The sequence below is a fragment of the Peromyscus eremicus genome, chromosome 2, assembly GCF_949786415.1.
Source record: "Peromyscus eremicus chromosome 2, PerEre_H2_v1, whole genome shotgun sequence".
In the NCBI taxonomy this organism is placed as follows: Eukaryota; Metazoa; Chordata; class Mammalia; order Rodentia; family Cricetidae; genus Peromyscus; species Peromyscus eremicus.
Window position 1 is genome coordinate 38,028,699 of NC_081417.1, and position 22,822 is coordinate 38,051,520.

Consider the following 22,822-nt stretch of genomic DNA (forward strand, 5'->3'; position numbering starts at 1 on the left):
AATGTTACATTTACTTCTGGATTGGGCCTATACTTTGTCACCTGACCACCAAGAAGTAAGGAGCTACCACCTCACACTCCTATTACACATCTGTGATGCACTATGTCCCCTGTAACCATGACTCAAGATCAACTTTTCTCTCAAGTTATTTGAGTTCGCGATTTGTCACAGCAATACAAAAGAAACCAATACCAGTAATGCAATTCAACACACATCTGTGAAGAGCCTTTTATGCAAATTTTTTTTGCTTTTTATGCAAAACGTTTTGATGAATACAAGAGGGGACACTAAAGTCGGCTAACCCCTCAACTCACAGAATTTATATTACTATAAAGAGGGCAAGAGATCTATAACGATAACTTATCATCTAGAATAAAAACTGACATTTATAATTAGCATAAAAGGAAAATAAAAAGTTGGGAGAGGGATTGCTCAGTCATTCGTGTCTGGACAGTAGTTCTGAAATTTGAGTGTGAGAAAGAATGAATCAAGTGGAAGGCTAGTGAGAACCCAGACAGTGGGACACTCAAGAGTTTTTCAGAAGTTTGCAGATGACACTGACATCCTTTAAGTGACTGTCCTTTAAGAACTTCTGATTTAGGAACTGGTCTTCAGTTCTGGCTGTATATTAAACTCCTAGGCATCTTTTGAAATGTCTAGTGCCCAGGATTCATTCCAAATCTACAATAAATGGATACAAAGAAGACTGTAGCAATATGAGAAGATGAATCATAAGCACAGCTTTCTCAGGAGCTGGGAGACAGAGAGGTAGATGCTGATGAAGAATGAAGAGTCAAGAGAGGGCAAGTATGAGGCATAATTAGGAAGGAGAACATGATGGATGTATCTGTAGAGAAAGGAAGTAGAGGGTTGGGTCATGAAAGAGCTTCATTGCCAACTAAGGAGCTTGATATTTCTCTTGGAGGCCATAAGAAATCATTAAAGACCTTCGAATAGGAGGGTGGCATGGTCTGGAAGCACAATCCTGAGTGGATGAAAACAAGACTGGTGTTGAGAAACAGGGTAAAGTAGGATGTTTCAGCAGTGGTCCATTTTCTTAAAATGAGTCTATGGATGCATGCTCAAGGCTGTGTGTTCTATAGAAATGCTTCAATTTTATTTCTAATTCAAATACAACCTAGGAATATATTTCACCCGTTGGGAAGGCAAAATTCTCCTTTAACAGTCATCAATGGAAAGATTTTTCTCAAGACTGAACTTAAGCTTCCTAAGCCAATGCTTCTTAGTCGGGGAATTAGGAACAAATTGATTATGGATTTAAGGTTAACATTTTTCTTTGCTATGAAAGGAGTAAGTACATTTTATAGCTCTGAGAAACAGTGATGTAGACAAGGAAGTAAAATTGAAACAGTCTGCCGGGCGGTGGTGGCGCACGCCTTTAATCCCAGCACTTGGGAGGCAGAGCCAGGCGGATCTCTGTGAGTTCAAGGCCAGCCTGGGCTACCAAGTGAGTCCCAGGAAAGGCGCAAAGCTACACAGAGAAACCCTGTCTCAAAAAACCAAAAAAAAAAAAAAAAAAAAAAAAAAAATTGAAACAGTCTAAGCCAATCCAAATCTGAATCACTAGGATCTCAGACTGCATTTGCTAAGGAAGAGGAAATAAGTAACTGAAAAAAGGAGGAGGGATTAAAGCTTCCTAAAAATGATACACGATGGATGAAGCCATAGGAGAAGGTTGTGAAACCAGTCAGGTAAGTTTTACTAGAAAATCACCAGGACCAACACACATCCTTGCTGTTCATTTTAGGAATTAATTTAATCTTCAGAGTGGTCACATATGTGTGTGGCAGGGAGGCACAATATAATTTTTGAGTTACAAAGTCTCAAGCTAGAACAGCTTTTCTCCTTTAAAAATAAATTTTAAGCAAAATAAACTGACTCTTAAAGATAGGGACCACACTGTCTTACTGGATGACACTATAAATTTTTATCTCTCTGGTGTCTCCATGTTCTCCCTCCCAGCACACATATTCGTGTGTATGCATGCGCGCGCGCGCGCACACACACACACACACACACACACGCACGCGCGCGCGCGCGCGCGTATGCAAAATCATGAAATTATAAAGAGGATCGTGAGAGCGGAGGAAGAGATTTCAAGAGAGGGAGGGAATAAGGAAAACAGAGTAATGGAATACAAGAGACAGGAAAGTAGAGGAGGGAAGAATTTAGTTGGAAGGAAGGGGATCAATCAGAGGAGGGCAGAGAGAAGGAAGAGGGTATTGAAAGAGGACTCTGAGGGAAAGGGATGAATAGGAATAAAGGATAGTGCCATATGTATATATGAAAATGCTATAATGAAATATACCACTTGGTATGATAACTCTAAACATTTTTTTTTAAGTTTAATGTGTCAAGTAATTTTAAAAGTGATCTGTCAACCAGTTCATTCACGAGAGAGAAATATCTTCTAATAACTGTGGAAAATAAAAGCTTCTAAGTTACAATCCAGTTCCCTTCCACTGGCTACGGTTCATTTTTCTTACTACTGTATTATCAAGGAAATCCATGATTCCCCTTTTGGGGTCTTAGTCTTTCTAATAAGAGAATTTTTAAATGGCCAGAGAAGGAATCTTGAGGATCATTTTATTAGAGTCTAGAAGAAAAAAGCAACAGGACAGGTGGGGTGTAAATCTCAGAAGCTGCATGGAGGAGGGAGATGGAGAGGAAGAAAAAGCCACACCATGTTGAGTTTGGGTCCAGGAACGCCTTCATGCTTAACAAAGCAGCTGCATGGTGGGAGCGGAGGGGATGGGGCACCTTCAGATGTAGGTTTAAAAAAAAGAAGCCCTGAGCGTGCTGAGCTTTTTGACTAGGATCCAAAAGGAGGGAAAACCAACCAACAAAACCAGGCAGGCTTAGCTGTGTGGCACGGGGCACAAGGGGCTTCTATGCAGTACAAGTACATCATCCCAATGAGAAGATAACTATTCCTCCCATCTCCCTAGCATATCTTCAGTTCTAGTGTTCTAGCAAGGTGATTGACAGACCCACGTGCAGGGTTCAGGAGTACTCAATGCTCTAATCTTAGGGAAGATCAGAAGGCCAAGTCCCAAGCAGGGCCTGGGCAGAACTCAAATTCCATTCTTTGGGTCAGGAAGGAGGAACTTTCCCTTAACGAGTCTCAACCAAACTCTCATATCTCTCTTCTTCCATTAATTATTTTAAATCCTAAGGAAAGGAAGCTGACTTTTCTTTTTGTAGTGTTACCATGGAAATAGGTTAGGTTCAGAGCCAACCATGAGGGAAGAGTCCATCCTCAAAGGTTTCCAACTCTGCTAAGATCTATAATACTGCACAGTAACAATGTAGGAAAAAATATAATATTAAAATTCAAGTGTTACTTATTTGGATATAGATATAGTTTCAAGTAACAAGCACATAGTTCTCATATCTTCACATGGAGCCTTTTTCTTCTCCCCACATGAGGGGCCAGCTGTTTAATGGCGAGTGAAGGAATGTACTTTCCCAGCAATTCAATGACCCTTTCTGCAGATGCCACTGTAACTTGCAACAATGACACTTCCCCTGGAAATAACCTGCTGAACTTTAATTGCATCCCTTTATTTTCTCCAGAAATTAAAACCTCAGCATAAAACATTCCAAGATTCTTTTTCTTATTCATTTTCATGGGGCATAGCCATTAGGGTATTTGAGACATTAAACATTATAAATACCAAAAGGAAACATCAATAATCTAAGCCAATGAAAATGTTACAAATTCTGCTCATGTGGCCAAAATGTACAGCCTAATGTGAAAAGCAAAATCAAGTCAACACAAGTGGAGATCACATACCTGAGCTTCTGATTGTATTGTCTGACCTTTTCCAGGGAGGCCGTGTTTATCTGGGCTTGAAACTCTTCCACGGAAACATTGTCTCTATAGTAATATCCTTCCATGCTTTCCAAGGCTGCAGAAACAAGTTAACAGTTTACAAGCAATCTTATAACTTCATCTCTGTGCCTCCTCTAATCCTACTAATTTTCAATAGATTCACCAGAGTGTAGCATATGAATACATATGCAACATATGACTCTAAAAATGAATGAAAATGTGCCATGTGCTCTCAAAATATATATCAAACAGTTGGTGAAATTTGTTTTTTGCTGTTGTTGTTGTGAAGTAGGCAAAGGAAATTTCTGGTTTAAACTAGCCTCTATTTTTGAATGCATTGTAGAAGACTAGAATATACTATCCCAAAATACAAGGATTATTTTCAGCTGATTATTTTGAGAAACTGCAGACACAAGAAGTATTCTGAAAACAAAGTAAAACTTAGTCTTTTGTAAGAGGAACTTGTACCCAAAACCAAAGCCTGCATTGTGTGTGTGTGTACCTGTACTAGGGGTCAGGTGAGAGGGTTGAAGTGTGGGTTGGGGTAGAAGTCTGTATTTACATGCACATTCCCTGTTCTGCACCATGAAGAGAAAGGTGCAAAATCTTAAGAGCTTCTGATCCCTGCACAAGCCACTGAGATTAATCTATACAACAACACTCATCCTTATTTCCTAGTCATCCCTTATAACCAGACAATGTTTGTTTCCATGGATATGCATACAATAGTCTCTTTTTTCTCCATGGGATGTATTCTAAGTCAGACCTGCAGTAGACACTGAAACTAGGAATTGTGCTTAAGCCTATTCGGATTTACACACACACACACACACACACACACACACACACACACACACACACACACTTTTGTAATGCCCTTTCCATTTTCACTAATAACTTATGAACTGTGGGGCTTTAACTTCTGCAGCACAAGAATTCTTCAACCTCACAATGTTGTGGGTAGAAGAACTAGTCTTACTCTATCTTACTTAGTCAAGAGTGTTAACCTTTTCCCAAGAAGGTAGCATTTTATGCCTCTCTTTAGCACGTCCCAATTGTCAGCATCACTATTTTTGCACGCTGGGGTCATTACTCATTAAAATCAGGGCTAGTTGAGACTGAACACTGTCAGGAACCATTGTCATGAGCTACTGTGGGCCATGGCGCAATTACAGTTTATAGCAATTGATCGTTCAGATGTCAACCCACCAGAGGAATGCTCTCTGATGGAATAACCTGTCAAGCAAGGCTTTCAGGCCATTGATTCTGAATACTGTTTCTTCCATCTATAACTTCCTGTGCAATAACAGCTATGATAACTCCCCAATACCACACATTTTCATAAAATGTGTATATGTAATCTCTTGATTACATTCAGTCTTATGGATACATATATATCTGTGGGTGGTCAGAAAGATTACTTTTCACTTAGCTGTATAATTTGATATACAGAAAATATACTAGGATATGATTCATAGCCAGATCTATTGTTCCATGAGACTATAGACACTTAAAGCCTGCCTTGTTCCTCTTACTCAGATTAACAAAAATAACAATCTCACCTCAGTCTAACTCAAAATGCACACATTTACCTCACACTTACCTTCAAGCAAGTGGAACTAGACTAAAGGCCTTTGTAAATAGACCATAAGTTTAAAAGTTTACAGTTATACACAAAATCAGAGTCACAGGTGTCTATCAAGATTACTAACACAAAGCACCCTAAGAAAAGCATGCTGATTCTTCCCTTGCCAAGTCCACTGACAATAGACCCATGTCTCAAAGTCTGTCTCATTTGGGCACTATGGCCCTCCCTCTTAGTCTTGAAACCTTGAAAATGTGCTGCCATGGCAAATGGCTCTGCTCCTTATCGCTTACCCTAGGAATGTGCTTTTGACCAATGAGAGGTAATTCTTGTAACTTTTGCTATTGCTTCAAGCCTCCTGTGAAAGAAGAAAGAATTAGGCAAGATGAGAAGAAGCAGGAAGATGAGAACAGAGAATTAGAGCTAAGAAATTATAGATAATTAGGCCAAAAAAATAGGAGAATAAAGAGAGAATAAAGAGACATGGACTGAAAAATCACAGTGTGAGTAGATTCATTCCTTCATCCTCAGATACTTAATTTTTCCCTCGCTTATGGTAGCATCTCTTTTGAACTTTAAAAAGAAGGCTTTTAAGGCAGGCCTGTGGTGATATTTTATCTGTGTCTCCCAATAAAATTTGCCTGGAGATCAGAGGAAAAAGCTAGCCACTATATAGAAGTCAGTCAATGGTAGCACATGCCTTTAATCCTGTCACTTAGCAGGCAGGGATCTGTCTGGATCTCTGTGAGTTCAAGGCCACACTGGGAATGGAGCCAGGTGTGGTGGCACATGCCTTAAATTTCAACACTAGTTAACCATGGAGGTCTGGAAGTCTGTACAGACAGACAGGAAGTGACAGAGCTGGGCATGAAGAAAAAATGGTGTAGCTGGGTGGAAAGAGGAAATGAGTTAGCAGAACAGAAAGGAATATAGGCATGGGTATATAGGAAGTAGGTCTCTTTGGAGACTGAAGGTCGGTTAGGTGAGGTTGGCTTGTGGCTTGTTCTATTCCTCTGATCTCTCAACTTTATCCTCAATTTCTGGCTCCATGTTTAATTAATAAGACCATTTGGCAATTCATTAACACAGGCCCTAAAAAGTTAGAACACTGAGACCCTGTACAGTCAGTGACCTGATAACTGAGGTCAACTGAGAGACTAGTGGGTGGCACATGCTGCTCACTGACTGATCATTCATGCTCGGGCTAGACAAACATTACACTATTCAGAATGGTGTGCAATTGAAACCATGCACCATTGATTTTTAGAATTTTCCATTTAATGTTTTCAGACCATGGTTGCCAGTTGGTACATAAAAACACAGAGAAAGTGAAACCACAGAGAAGGGAGAGACTAGTTAAGCTTAGAGTGAAAGCTGAAGAAGGACTCCCATTCCTGGCCCGACTCACTATGTCACGTTGGCTCTGCTTTGCCTCATACACTAACTTCTCTAACATCACTCTCTTCTCTAGTTACATCAGATTCTAGGAATGACAGGACTGATGAACAGCCATTTTTATGACAAAGGATCAAACTGCCCTCAAGGAAGGGCAAGCCTGGAGGAACAGGAGCCCCCATGATGAAATCACTCCCCCAGTGTTAGTTACTTTTCTGTAGTTGTAACCTAAGACCCTGACAAAAAGCAACTTAGAGAAAAAGAGAATTATTTTAGCTTACGGTTCCAAAGGGGACATAGGCCCCGATGGCAGGGGAGACATGAGGCAGACCTGGGAGTCAGGAAGCGGAGTGATCACACTTCACCACCCACAAGAAGCAAAGAGTGAGAACAGGAAGTGTTGCTGGGGTATAAAACCTCAAAGAAAGCCCACTCCCAGGGACATACCTCCTCTAGCAAATTCCAGTTCCTAAAGCAGGAAGATTTAGGTTTAGAACCTAAATTTAGAATTGTGGTTCTCAATCTTCCTAATGCTGTGGCCTTTTAACATAGTTCCTCATGTTGTGGTGATCCCCAACCATAAAATTATTTTTACTGCTACTTCCTAGCTGTCATTTTTATACTCTTATGAATTGTAATGTAAATATTTTTGGAGACAGAAGTTTGCCAAAGGGGCTGTAACCCACCGGTTAAGAATCACTGTCTTAAAGGGTTCATAACTTTTCCAACAATGCCACTAACTGGGAACCATGTGTTCAAACACATGAGTCTTTGGGGACACTCTGTATTCAAACCACAACATTTCCCAAACAAAGGCACTTAACTCATGCTTTGTTAGCCCCCCCATGGAAAGCAAAACAGTCATCCTGAGTGATAATGATGATGATTTTTCCAGAAATCTGCTGTCACCAATGTGTACATTAACCATCTCATTTGTTTCTTAGCTACAAAATTTCTAACTTCCTCTCAGCCCATTAAGACAGACTCTGGGTCACTGTCCTGCTTTACAGGTACTTCCTTACATGACTACACTGAGACATGCTCCTGTCTCTGCCTTCGCCACTGCTTGTCTCTTTGTTTGGTGCAGTAGGACAGGACATGGGGAGAGTCCACGGTCCTCTCAGGGTGCCGCTTCTACCTGAAACTCAAGTAACTAAGCCATCTCTTTTGTTTCTTTTGGCATCTTCCACATCCATCCAAGCTATCCAGAACTTCTTCTTTCATTTGTCTTGGCCTTAATGATTTGTCTTTGCTACTGAGATCTTTTCCAACTAACAATTATTATAAAGGGCAGAGAGAAACCCGTTTCTCCCTTTATGACATTCTTTATAAAGCTAAGCTCAAACTTCATGTTATATACATTCTAATAATATATACTACACTTTAGTTATATTATACTATATGTACACACATATGTATAGTCACAGCATGTATGTAAGTAGAACTGTGCATTAAGATGCATCAGAGCAAATAAGGAGCCAAGCAAAGTGGTATTAAGGCAGGAGAAAAAGATGGGGGAAATTAAGGGAACATAGGAAAGGAAAGAAGCCCCTTACTGTGGGGTCTTGTTGAAGTCTCTTGAAGCTGAGTATAAAGAACTCATGCAAAATTAGCAAAATTTGTTGTGAATGTTGCTGACAAAGTTGATATTCCTTTTATATACACATATTTCAATTTAAAAATGTGAAAATAGCAATGATGAAGGCCTAACTGCCCATGACCAAATATGGGCTTTCTTCTTTCCCAATTGTAAACCTGCAGTTATCTGGGAATCTCACATATGGAAGACAATAAACATCATTTACAATAAAAACTGTATCTTAAATTCCATGGCCAGTCTTTCTAAATTCCAATGTGTGATGGAGAGTTGTAATAGTCAACTTCACACAACCTAGAATCTCCTGGAAGACGGTTTCAATGAAAACTGCCCAACTCACGGTGGGCTGGGGAGATGTCTGTAGGAACTGTTTTGTTTATTACCTAATGGAGGAGATGCAGCCCAAAAACAGGCAGTGCCGTTCCCTGGGTTTGTATCAGAAGTTGTGTAACAGTAAAGAAAGCGAGCTATGCAGTAGGAATTGCCTCATTCATTTCTCTCTGCTCTCAACATTGGCTATGGCTAGCTGCTCTCAGTGCCCGCTCTGACTCCCCTCAATAAGGGGCTGAAACTGGAAGCTTCAAGTTGATGTCTTGAGCTCCCCAATGATGGGACTGTAAACAGAATAAACGTTTTCTTCCTTAAAGTTCCTTTTGTCAGCACATCTATCATAGTAACAGAATTGGAACTAGTCCATCATAGAATCTCATCCAAGGCACTTCAAGATCGCAGTCACCAAAGGGTAGAGGAATTGCCTAGAAACATTTAGAGCAGTAATTTCAGAAACCACCAGAATCTTCTATGTGACTCTTCTGAAGGCGCTTACACATGGCTCTCTTAAAAAGGCTTCATCCAAGTTTGAGCATGTACAAACCCTTCTCTAATCCTTCTCCTTCTATTGCTGATCATGTCAAAATCTAGGCTAACCCTCTTAATAAACCCCAGCTGGGAATCCTGGCATCACATGGGTAGAGTTCCCCACATGTTACTCCTTAGTCAGCTGCAAGTAGCAGCAATGAGATGCACCTCAGGCCCAGGTCCTCTTCCCACTGACATCTCTTGACCATGAAGGGACAACATGTGGGGAAGCACTGGGAGTTTCCCTGACTGCTGGTGAACACCTCTACTCCCCTAGCTTGTATGTCACCTTGGGTTTTCTGTTTCTTGGAGAAAGTCGAAAGCCCCACCTGATGTATAATGACTATAACTGAAGGGCTGAAGATAGGTGTTCCCCTAGCATTATCAACATCCATTCCTGAGCCACATGGGACAATCATGGCTATTTACAAAGGTATCACTGGAAGGTCTATTTACCAACATCCAAAGTTATTCTCTTGTCTTTACGCCATCAGCCAGAGACCCTATCAAGGAGAAGTGACTCTGTGGGAACACCAAGAAAAGTAAGCCTTGAAAAGCAGAAAGTTACAAAGCCTAAAAATATTGAGAATGGCTGTTTCTATGCATGCCATTCTCCAGACCTCTCCTGAAACTAGCCTACTACCATACCATACTTTCTATAACTCCAGCAGCCTCAGGTACAAGAACTCTGAAGACCTCCTCCTCTATTGCTACCTTGCTTTATAACCTCAACTTTTCTCCTTGTGACAGCATAATTCCCCACTTTCAGTTCTAAATTCTCCCAACACACACACACACACACACACACACACACACACACACACACACATATCATCAAAAGTGCTTTCCAAACTTTCTAAGGCAGTGGTTGGTTCTCAACCTGTGGGTTGCAACCCCCACATGGGTGGCATATCAGCTATCCTGCATATCAGACAGTTACATTAAGATTCAGAACAGTTGCAAAATTACAGTTATGAAGTAGCAGTGAAATACAGCATGAGGGAGCTGTATTAAAGGGTTGGAGCACTGGGAAAGTTGAGAACCACTGTTCTAAGGCAAAGACAAATTTAAACTATACAGGTCTGCATGTACTGATCATGCCTCTGAGATGTTCTAAAGAAGCATAATAAGACAATTATATAGAGATGGTTTCCAGGGACACACAGAGGGAAATTAGCCACCCACGCTATGGGGCTGTCCAAAGCCCACTAATGGCAGTACTGGAAAGGCTGCTGGTGTGGTCCAGGTAGGGAACTCAGTGGGAGCATTTCAGGTTATTTTCTTTTTCTTCCCATCCTTTTTCTTTCAGACACACTAGAGAACATGCAGAATATAGTTTAGTCTCATTATATGTTTTTTTTTTTAAGGGAAGGAATTTGGTCTAAAAGGGCATTGCAGGAAAATTCCCCATCTCCAAGGGCATCAGCCTGTGCTGTTTCTGAAATGGGAAGAATTACTGCAGGCTGCTGGACAAACTTCACTCTTGGACCTTTCTGTTCCTACTGCGTGTTCACTTGAGGCTCATCGTTAATTAGGTGAGGTTCTTTGCCTTTGAGATGCAAAATTTCTATCTTGTTTTTATTATGAGCTATTGGAGAAGTACCGATTTTAGGTTAAGGATTGTTTTGTGTTATGGAGAAAAAAATTAGAATACCAGTCTAGTCCTGGTACATGATAAATCTAAACAAAAGTTATAAATGATTTCATTTTTACATTTATTGTTATATATGGCTATACATTTGTATGCATTGCTCTCATTGAGTGAAAATGAGGACATGACCATCCTAGGCGTGATTGAGAAGGTATTTATTGTAGATATGAGGGAGAGAACAGCCAGAGGCATCTAGAACAGTCTAGACTGAACATGGCCAGCAGAACAGACCAGGCCATGGGATTAGTGGGGAGTGTGGAGAGACAAGGAAAAGAGAGACAGAATAGGAGACGATAAATGGATGAAGAGAAGAGCCTAGGAGCCAAGGGCCAAGAGCACTAAGAGAGCACATAGCCAAAATGGCTGAGTTACATGAAAAAGAAAATCTGGGGGGAAAGCAGTGAAGCTCGGGGGGGGGGGGGGGCTGGAGAGTTTAGGGTAGGGTAGGGTAGGGTGGGGAGTGAGATGTGACGAGAGGGGCCATTCCTGTAACTAGCACTTTCCAATGTTTCCAATGCTAGGAGAGACTGGCAGCCAGAATCCATTTGTCTATGTTAACAGGTACCTCAGTCAGCCACTTGTCCTGGGTGTCTTTGGGACTTAATACTCATATATCCTTATACATTTATATATTGTTTTCTTGGCAGCAAATTGGTTTATAAGTGCATGTTCACATAAATGAAAAAATGTTAAATTAGTGTACGTTATTGCAGTATAACTGGAGTTTTAAGGTAACATTATTGGCTCTGGTTTCCAAACGAGCTTAGCCACCAATCCTAGTACATCTATTAAAGATACAAGTGTTGGGGAGGGACGAGGGGTAGATTTGATCAGTGTGCCTAAAGTGGAGGGGCAAATAAAGCGATCCATTTACCTCAAACACATCTTTGGTTACAGGCATGAGCTTTAGACTAAAAGAGGAGGATTAAAACAAGAGATAAAAATATTTAGTTGGGCAGTCTTGGGTCAGGCAGTCTGTTTGATTAATGTTTTCTCAGTTCTGAAATATGGTCCAAAGAAGTCCTCCTTGCTTGAATAGGCAAGTTGGTCTTCAGGAGATGGCTGCTTATATTCCAGGGTGCAGCCTCACCAGGATGCATGACTGTCATCATCTGGCAGTCCTGCTACACTCAGTTGTTCCAAGGTTTGGGACCATGACTTAACTCTGTGCTGTCAGCTTGACAGGAGGGGAAATGACTAGGCAGACATTCTTACATGACTGACATGCTTACACACAAGAGGCAAGCAGGCAACCAGGGAGGGGGTATGGCGGGGAGGTGGCGGGGGAGGAAGATGGGCAGGGGATAAAGGCAGGGATGCTGGGCTTCTATCATGCCTTTGTTGCCTTGTGGACCCAAAAAAGAGGCCACTGCTTTCTTTACAAGGCACCTTCTGAGTAGCTGCTATTATAGGAATTAAATTGCTAGTAGATCAGTTCATTTAAATGAGTTTGTAAAAGGAAGTAAAAATGTCTCCGGGGCTGTTAACATGTTTTGGCCTCTGTTCTATATGCAGTTTCCAGACTTTCAAGTTTTTAAAGGAAAATAAGGCAGAAAGGAGCATCAAGTAAGAAAAAAAATGGATATAGAAAGTTCTAGACATTATGAGAATGCAATGAGAAGAAGATGAAATAGATTTTGGTAAAGAAGACTAATCAGAAAAGGCTTTGAGATTAAAAAAAAAAGTTTGTCCCTAAAGGAAAGGGCCCATTCAAAGGAAAAAGAGGAAGAATTAAAGATGAAAGCAGAAGGCTTAAGCCTGTCTCATAGGAAGGGCTAAGTCATAAGAAGACTGATAAAAGTGAATCTTGAAGATAACATCTATATGATTGCATTTACTATAACTAAAGGTATTTAGAATTTTCCTAGAGTCAGATATTTTTTTTAGAGGTGGTTATTTCATCAATCTGCTCTAAACAATTAAAGGACGCTTTAAAAAGGAAATAATAATAATAATAATAATAATAATAATAATAATAATAATACATGATAAAATATAGTCAGTAACCAGTCTCCTCAGTCGGATATCCCTACATCAGTTTTTAAATTTGACTTTTGGAGATCTGAAGAACTGAACACAGTAAGACAGCCTAAAAGGCCCAGGAATGCCACAGTGATAGCCTTAACTCTGGGGAAGGGTGAGTTTTCCAATCATAAAAGATCCTGCCCTTCAGAAAATCCCAGGCTAAAGGGGACTGAACAATTCCCAGGAAACTGGAAGAAAGACTGTCTAAAACTGGGTCTTAAAGACTAGGGTAAAGAGGGCTGGCATTGGAAATGAGTGCCCCATCCCAGAGGGGGGGAAGATGGTTTTTAGCCCTAATTACTGGTTGTCCTGGAGAACTGAAGCCTTTTAAGGATCCTTAGAGAAAACCCCCTCGAGTGACTACAGATATCCATCAAGAAGCCTGGAGTAACTCTTGACATGGCAGGTATGATGGAAATACTTCTTTCTTTTTGAAAGCATGGGCTCCCTTCTCTCCTTTCCTTGAAAACTACAGCCTTTTCTATTCTTTTTGTTGTTGTTGTTGTTTTTTGTTTTTTGTTTTTCGAGACAGGGTTTCTCTGTGTAGCTTTGCGCCTTTTCCTAGAACTCACTTGGTAGCCCAGGCTGGTCTCGAACTCACAGAGATCCGCCTGGCTCTGCCTCCGAGTGCTGGGATTAAAGGCGTGCGCCACCACCGCCCAGCTTAGCCTTTTCTAAAAGTGCTTATCATAACCACCATTGATGGGAACCTCCAAACTAAACGATCCATCCAGTGTGCCTTGAACACGAAGATGGGGAGATGTAATTTTTTCTCAAGCTTTTCATTTCTTCCTGAAGTTCTTGTCTTTTTCTTATGAGGAGATGTGATACCCTCTGCAGGGTCTTTTGGTTCCTTGTTGGTCTGTATATAATGCTCCACTTTCCCAGGTTTAAATGCCAATGGGAAGTACTGATTAGCTCAAGATCTAAAGGCCATTAGTTAAAGAGCAGTACTTCTCCATTCAGCAAACTCAAATATCTATACTTTTTAACCCAAAAATTCTGAATGAAACGGCTTAGCTATGTCTTTGAATTAAAGGACAGTTCCTTTGGACATATTACGTCTTAGAAAAGAGTATCTATCTTTAAACAGATAGTATGGCAACTGTTCAGTACCCTTGTACATTGGTGCCATGGAGATTCAGAGACTGGTGTGACCTGTTAGAAAATACAGCAGCTAAAGAATTAAATTCCCTGGTTTGAAAAAATGTTATTTCAAATAAGAAAAAAAGATGCAGAAAGGTATAGATAGTATAAGGGTGCAACGAAGAGATGAGTATGAAAGATTTTTGGTAACAAAAGTTAAAGAGCAAATACACTGCTTCTACATAAAAAAAAAAAAAAAAAAAGTTTGTCCCTGAAGGAAAAGACCATTCCAAAGCAAAGAGAAAAGTGAAGAAAGCGGAAAACTTGAGCCTATTAATAGCTAAGTCACCAAAAGACTGACAAAAGACGAAACTTAAAGATAACAAGTACATAATAAAAATAACTTCTAAGAGTTGTAGAATATTGGGTGCCTCAATAAAAGGTTCAACTTGCCCCACAAAGGTGGAAATTTAGGGTTAATCTGAACTCTGGGACAATGAGCTCTGACCTCCAAAAGAAAGATCCTCTGATGGTTTAAGGCAGCACAGAGCCAGCTCGGAGCCCTGGCTGGGTCCTATGGAACTCACTGCCTACACACTGGCCTCAGAGCTCAGCCACTTCAGGAGACTACTCAAGCCCATCTCTGGAACCCTCTGATAGATGAGTAAACCACAGTGTTTCCAAAAGCCGAAGAAGTTACTGCCACGAGCCCAAGCCTTGAGAATCCAGAATATAGAAGAAAGCCTTTGCCTTTCACATAGCAGAAAAATAAAGCATAGATGGGAGTCCAGAAGCTGAGGAACATTCTCAGACTTGGAGCTCACTCTTCAGAGCAGCTGGACTCTATTGTGGTGATATTTTATTTGTGCTTTAATAAATAAAGCTTGCCTGGAGATCAGAGGAAAAAGCAAGCCATTATAAGTAAACAAAGAAGTCAGGCAACAGTAGCACATGCCTTTAATCCTATCACTTGGCAAGCAGGGATTTGTCTGGATGTCTGGAAGTTCAAGGCCACACTGGAAACAGAGCCAGGTGTGGTGACACATGCCTTAAATTCCAACACTAGTTAACCATGGAGGTCTGTACAGACAGGAAGTGACAGAGCTGGGCAGGAAGAGGAAGTGATGTAGCTGGACAGAGAGAACAAATCAGATGGCAGAACAGCAAGGTGTATAGGCATGGGTAGACAGGAAGTAAGTTGCATTTGGAAGTTGTGGAATTGGCGAGGTAAGGTTAGTTGTGGCTTGCTGTGGGATGGTCTGTATGTCAAGTGTGTTGCTGATTGGTCAATAAATAAACCACTGATTGGCCAGTGGCCAAGCAGGAAGTATAGGCAGGACAAGGAGGAGAATAAAGCTGGGAAGTGGAAGGCTGAGGCAGAGAGACACTGCCAGCCGCCACGATGACAAACAGCACGTGAAAATGCCGGTAAGCCACGAGCCATGTGGCAAGGTATGGATTTATAGAAATGGATTAATTTAAGCTGTAAGAACAGTTAGCAAGAAGCCTGCCACGGCCATACAGTTTGTAACCAATATAAGTCTCTGTGTTTACTTGGTCAGGTCTGAGTGGCTGTGGGACTGGCAGATGAGAGAGATTTGTCCTGACTGTGGGCCAGGCAGGAAAACTCTAGCTACAGTGGCTTTCCCTATTTCCCTGATCTCTCAGCTTTTCACCCTTATATCTGGCTCCATGTTTTTTTTTGTTTTGTTTTTGTTTTCTGTTTTTTTAATTTAATAAGACTATTTAGAAATTCAGCTACACACTATAGCATGTGAGAGGCCAGAGCGTTCACAAGCTCTAACAGCTACAGCAACGGTAGGAGATGAGGTAACTGAACTCACTCCGGGACACTAGAGAGAGGTCCTAAACCCTCACCAAGTCCATAGCATCTTTGGAAACGAAAGATACCAATGGTTAACTATCTAAAATGAAGCACTTTATTAGGAATCACCAAAACTGATCTTTATACTTTGCCACATGGTAAGCCTATTAACTTTGCTCACGTTCCAGAAACACACAAATTAGCCCACTCCTGTGTGGAGCCCATGGATCACAAGTGTATGCAAGTGGACCTGACTTAAAAGATGAACCCTTAATAAACCCATGTGCAATTGTTTATAGATGGAAGCAGCTGTACAGACTTGGGAACTGACAGGCAGGAATGCAATAGTGGCTTCCAGAAGACAACAAAGGCTATAAGCCTGCCTCGCAAAGCTGAGCTCATCAACTTAACCAGAGCTTTCTAACTGGGAAAGAAATCAATGTGTCAATGTTTACACTGACGCTAAACATGGTTTCCTAGTTCTTCATGTTCACACAGCTGTATGAGAAAAAAGAGGACTTTTAACAGAATTTTTTTTTCTCAGTAAATATGCTCCTGAATTTTGTTTCTTCTCTAAGCCATCTGGCAACCCACATAGGTAGAAGTGACACATAATAAGGGTTATCAGAAGGACAATTCCTTCTGACATCAAGGAAATAAACCACGGACACAAGTGCCAAACGTGCAGCACTTGGGGACAACAGAGACGCCTCTTCTACCACTCTCCCCAGGGTAAGGCATCTTACCCAGAAGTAGGGATCCGAGAAGAAATAGGCTGCTAATCAAAGATGTAGACAGAAAATGGCCAGTGGTGGACTCAAAGTGGCCATAAGATTCCGTTGTCCAAAGAAAATTAAGAAACGTCATGACTCATGTCGCCAGAGGAGAGAAGCATTAACTTCTCTAGTCACTCATGCCTTTGAGGGAAAAGATGAAAATCTATAACTAGAACTCATCATCGGGTCTTGTTCTCTTTAGCTCTATATTAATGCAGAAGGTGAAGCCAGGTCACTACTTTACTAAACACCATACAAAGGAGAGGGCAATCCCCAGAAAAAGACTGCCAACTAGATTTCACTGAGATGTCTCTCTGTAAACCTTCTAGTGTTTGCTGACACATATGCAGGATGGGTGGACATTTACCATACTGGATCAAAAAGAAATAAAATAAGTCATGTAAAGCCTTATTCCCTATAATAAAAGCTCTACCTTATGGGCCTTTACAGCCTCAAGAGCATCTTGAAGACAAGGTCTTTTATACCTGTGAACCTCAGAAGACTTAAAAGAATATCTTAACTTCTTAAATGCTGTTATGAACCTATCCAAAGGTGTAAATTACTTTGTATTTTCCTTTGCTTCAGCGCTTTCCTTTCAGATCCCATTGGTATGAGATACACTGAATGACCATAACCTTACACTCTTCCATTGAGTTTGCTCCACTCTGGATTCCTTTTCCTGGAATCATTCTTCTGTGTTTTGTCACAGTCTTAGTAAGTAACAGTCATTTTTTTAATAGCCTAAGGGATCTTACTTCTAAACTTGAAAATTAAGAGAATGCAGAAACTTGAAAGCCCTTCCCTTGCTATTCTGAGAGATTTTCAAGGAAAACTAGCACTATTATTAGAGTGTTGGTAATATATACCACCTGAGAACTGAGACAACACGTGTCCTCAGCTCTCAAGATTTACAACCTCAGAATCTATGTCACTCTCTACTTATGCTTTAATGATTTGCTAGCATCATTAGCATGTATCTCTTGATAAAAAAGGTCTTGCTATTTTCAGTTGTGAATCTTATTAATCAGACATAACAATCTGCTGCATGAAGTGTCATCTGTGCCATTGATGGCAGGAATAATGACATGGTTTCTTACAGACTTCCATCAAATGATGAGATTATACTCTGGTCTCACAGCTCCTTGGACATTCTTTTATCCCCCTTAGGCCAAGCAGGTTGACACTTTTGGTACCTGGATACAGAGTGTCTATGCCCTGATGAAACCATAATTTCTAAAAAATGGATCTTTGGCCATCATCACATCGTGGGGATCAAATTCTCACAGGAGAAAATTGAGGCACGATAGAAAGATAGGGAAAATTAGGGGAACATGAAAAGTAAAAAAGCCTCTTTACCCAAGAGTCTGGCCGAAGTCTCTCAAAGGTAACAGTTAAGAACCTCAGCAAATTTCTTGTGAAGGTTACCTTTATAGAGATAATACTTATTTCATATTGAGACAAAATAAGAACGTTAAAACAGGGGCTAGAGAGATGGCTCTGCAGTTAAGAGCAGGGACTGCTCTTCAAAGGACCTGGATTCAATGCCCAGCACCCATATGGCAGTTCACAACTGTCTGTAATTCCAGTTCCAAGGGACCCAACACTCATGGCAAAACACCAATGCACATAAAATAAAAATAAATAAATATTAAAAATTATAGAGTATATTTGGGCTGGGGAGATAGCTCAGAGGTTAAGAGCACTGGCTGTTCTTCCAGAGGTCCTGAGTTCAAGTCTCAGCAACCACATGGTGGCTCACAACCATCTATAATGACATCTGGTGCCCTCTTCTGGCCTGAAGGCATACATGCAGATGGAACACTATGTACATAAATAAATAAACATATCTTTTAAAAAAAGGATGTTAAAACAGCAATGAACTATACTTAAGGCCTAAGAATATATCACTATGTATGGTCATATATTTTTCTCCTTTTCCAACCTCAAACCTGCAGTATTCTGAGAATCTCCCTTCTGTGACCATTGGGATCCATGGTTTTACCTTATCAGATTGTAACCATACCCAAAGCTCTGCAGAAACACCCTATGCTCTCAGTCACTGAAAACAGAGAGGTTTTCCTTAGTGACTCAGAGAAGTACTGCCGAAGCCCAACAGATCCTACACACAGCTACTGCTAAAACAATAAGCACAATTCGTTCCTGAGAAGACCACAGCCAAGTGTGTACTATCTTTTCCTTAAATGCTTACATCTACAAAAAGATCGCTTCTTAATAAATTCTAATTCTGCTTCATTCTGACTCATTCTCCATTTCTTTTCTGTGGCTCAGAAAAGAACCTCAACTTTACTTAAGCCTCTGAAGAAAAGTCCTCAGGCTGCTGGTGACAGCAGTGTGGAGCTTTGACTCTGGCCCACGCCTCACAGTGCTGAAATCTTAGGACAGTGCTTTTACTCAAATGAAATCTTAGGACAGTGCTTTTACTCAAATGGTGAGTTATTTTAGGTCAAGATAAAAGACACACCTAACATCTCACTCACGTTAAAGCTATTTTGCTTAACATAGTTTTCTTTTTAATAATGTTTTACTAAGTTTGTTGTTTGTTTTTAGAGGACACGGATCACACAACAGAACCCAGAAATCCATGTTTCATATGCAGGCAACAGCCAGACCAGTTAAGGATGCAATTTGGCAATGTAAATCCTTTTCCCTTGAAGTGGATCACCAGTCACAAACTCTGATTTTCAAAGGAATGTTTCAAATTTGATTTTTAAAGAAACCTCATTTTCTTCCAAAGCTGCTAAATACAGTATTTGTAAACTAAATAATGAGGTTCCATGAATTAACAGAAAGTTATCATTTTCAGATTTTTGTTTTCAAAACTAGCAAGGTGACTACTAATTAGAACTGGTAGTTTTAGTTAAATGGTAATTTTTAATGGTAATTAACTACTAATTAAAATGGTAAATTTTAAACATCTTGGATCTAGTACTTATCATAATGACACTTCTAAAGTCTATTACTAAATTTGAATTATTTCAATAAAAGTCACAACTGTCATGCAATGATGTAGAAGATTTCAGAGGATGCATGCAACATGAACCCCAGCACAGGAAGCTAGTTTTGTGGCTTCTTTTCAAGTTTCACATGTTTTCACTTCAGTTTCAACATTAATTAGAAAAGTCGTAAAAGACTCAGTAATCTCCAGGCCCTGGATATAGACAGGAGTAAAGGGAAGCCTTCTGATGAGACAGCCTCAATACAGACAGGGTTCACTCCTGCTAACGGGTGGGAATTGTTTTCCTATTACCACGGTGACATTTCAGGAGGCATCTGTCTACCAACAGACATACTTCAATGCCAATTATTCTTCCTACTTGAGAAGCTAACAGGGAAATCCCAGTTTCTGCTCTCAGGAAGCTGTGCCACCATCAATGGGCAGATTAATTAATACCTGAGACATTCAGGTTCCTCATTCTGCTCACGGAAAACAAATAGTTATGAATGATGGTTGTGGGGAGATAATCTCATTAAATGATAGTATTAAGAGAGCCTGTGACATGTATAATATAAAATAAAAATATATAAATAAATAAGAACTTATTTATTGAAAGAGTTTTATGTTCTGGGCAATATGCCAGATATTCCACAGGAGTTAATAATTCAATGTCCCTGAGTTGTGGATTGTGCTTGAGTGTGCTTACCTAAGCAGACTGTCTGGGCACTGAGCAAGGCTTCATACAAGGACACTTTAGATTGTGGCTTCAGATGAGAAAGAAGAGGGCAATGGGGAGGGGCTTTAGTGGAACTTTGTGTGTATGAGATGTACCTTCCTAAGGACCTAGTGCTGTCCTTGGAGTCCACTCCAATAAGGACAATTATGTAAACATGACTGACAATAATTTTAATGAGCACTCTTCTGTTCTTATTAATTGCCATTTTCATTATGTCTTTTGACAACAATAAAAAATTTACATGACTATTAAAATTCATAATAACTTAATTTTTTTCCAGAAACAGGAGTAATGTCTAAGTTGCTGGAAGATTTAGCAAGACTTTTATGGCACATAATAAGGTTGTAGAGAATGAAAAACAAAAAAGATGAGTTCTGTATTTACAAATTAAATTTGTATGGCCAAGAGGAGGAAGAAGAACAGTATTTCCTATTTTAGCTAAATGGTATATTTTATTTATTGTTATTTAAATTAACACAAAACACAATGGTGTTCTAAGAACTGAATTTCTATTCTCAGGAAAAACAGATTAAATATATAATAACCATGGTGACTTCAAACTTCAAACTTTGTTCTCTCTAGCATTTCCTTATCCAATTTCCTTACATTTTATCTATAATATAAATTTCAAAGGTTATATTGACATACTTGATTGAAAACATGAGAACATATTTAAAAGCATTTAATTAAAAGCAATATTTAAAACATGGCTTGAGTTTGCTTGTTTTATTGCTAGCACTTTTGAATTAGAGGAAATAAAACATCCCATTAAACTTAAATAGCTCGCAAAAGAAGGGGTGGAGACATCTAATTAATTTTAAGGAAAATTAAATGTTAAATTAAGACTCACAGTCACATTTCCCCTTACTAAAAAAAAAAAAAAAAAAAAAAAAAAAAAAAAGACTCATAGCTTCCCAAGAAACTGATCAATTGAGAAGAAACATAAGATCAGTCAATATGACTTTTGGGTATATTCTTGACAGAGTATATTCAACATATCTGCACATCCATATTTACTGTAGCAATATTCACGACAACGAAGTTACAGAAACAGCCCAGAGTCCATAAACAGGTGAATGGATAGGAAAAATGTGGAGTTTTATTTACTAATAAGAAGGAATAATATCATCTCATTTGCTGGAAAATGGATATTACTGGGGATGATCATAGTAAAAAAAATAAGCCAGACTCAGGAAAACAAGCGTCACATATTTTCCCTCATTTATGGATCCTGGGGTTTGGTCTTCTTGTTGGTTTGTTTATAGATACATAAAAAAGCAGAAGAGAAAGTGGGGAGAGGAAGTGGATTGTAGGAAGTGGAAGGCAGGGGAAGAAAGAGAAGGATTCAGAGGGTAGCTATGATCAAAACACGAGACACATGCAACTGTCTTGATGAAACCCAGCTCCATGCACCATGAACACATATGATGAACAAGAGTAAAGCAGAGTTTCTCCAGAGTGACTTTTAAAACCACTGGGCAACAAAAACTCTACTGATGTCACTATTGGTTAAGTAAGATACTGCAAACACACAGGAACGGTGATAGCCAATCAGAACTTGTTGCCAAGCTTTGTGTTGCCAAGCTCCTGTTAGGATATTTGTGAAGGGAGTTCTAAACTCACATACAAATTAAACAATTGGGTATCATTCCTGTCAATTGTTGGTTCATTTTTTAAAATAAGATATTTATTTATTATTATTTATTATTTCAATTATAAATATTGTATAAAGCCCAATGGGAAAACTAATATTCATCTTCCAATGATACCTTAAGAAAAGTTTGGGAGGAAAGATAGTTAAAGAGAAGTAACAGAAAATGTCAATGTTTGCAGCAAAATTCTCCTTTAAAAAGAGATAACAGCACTCAAGACTCTAGGCAAATTAAATTATTCCATGCACACAGGAAGACATTTTTTAAAGACGGGTCAGAAGTTAAGGTTAGCAGTTTTTGTGGAAGCGCACTCACTCTAGGAGACAAGCGGCTGAAAGTTCCCGAGAGAGCACTTAGGGAGAGACCAGCACTGTGCGGTTCTATTTAAAGAGGACCAGCATCCAAAGAGCAGCCAACAGATGCTCAACATGCCTTCCAGGAAGGAATGCCACAGATTTCAATTCACAGAGCTTTATGTGATGTCACATCAGCTCATGCTAGAACACAGGTTTGGGAGCCCTGGATGTCAGCAGAAAGGACATACCATCTGGTGAGAGGTGAATTGTAACTTTCAAAATAGATGACAAAGTCCCAAACTATAGTACCCACAAAGTGAAAATACAACTTTATTGTGAAACATTACCAATGTCACAATTTAAAAAATACATTCATACTGGATTAGAGGAAGCCCAAATCCAGTGACTTGTATCACTGTCAGAGGAGAAAACTGTATTTAAAGACACAGAGACAGACAAGAAAAGGAAGGGGTCATCAAAGAGAGGCAGAGCCGCAAGGACAGCTGGTAGGCATGAGCTGATGGAAAG

The 22,822-nt window shown here is 39.8% G+C and overlaps 1 protein-coding gene across 1 annotated transcript in view; it reads right to left on the bottom strand.

Annotated features, from left to right (window-relative positions):
* Prex2 (phosphatidylinositol-3,4,5-trisphosphate dependent Rac exchange factor 2) overlaps positions 1–22,822 on the bottom strand; it is an 85,201-nt gene that overhangs the window by 51,532 nt on the left and 10,847 nt on the right. Inside the window, exon 3 of the mRNA XM_059254010.1 lies at positions 3,818–3,932. Within this exon, the coding sequence (XP_059109993.1) occupies positions 3,818–3,932 (115 nt within the window). The remainder of the gene's footprint in view (positions 1–3,817; positions 3,933–22,822) is intronic.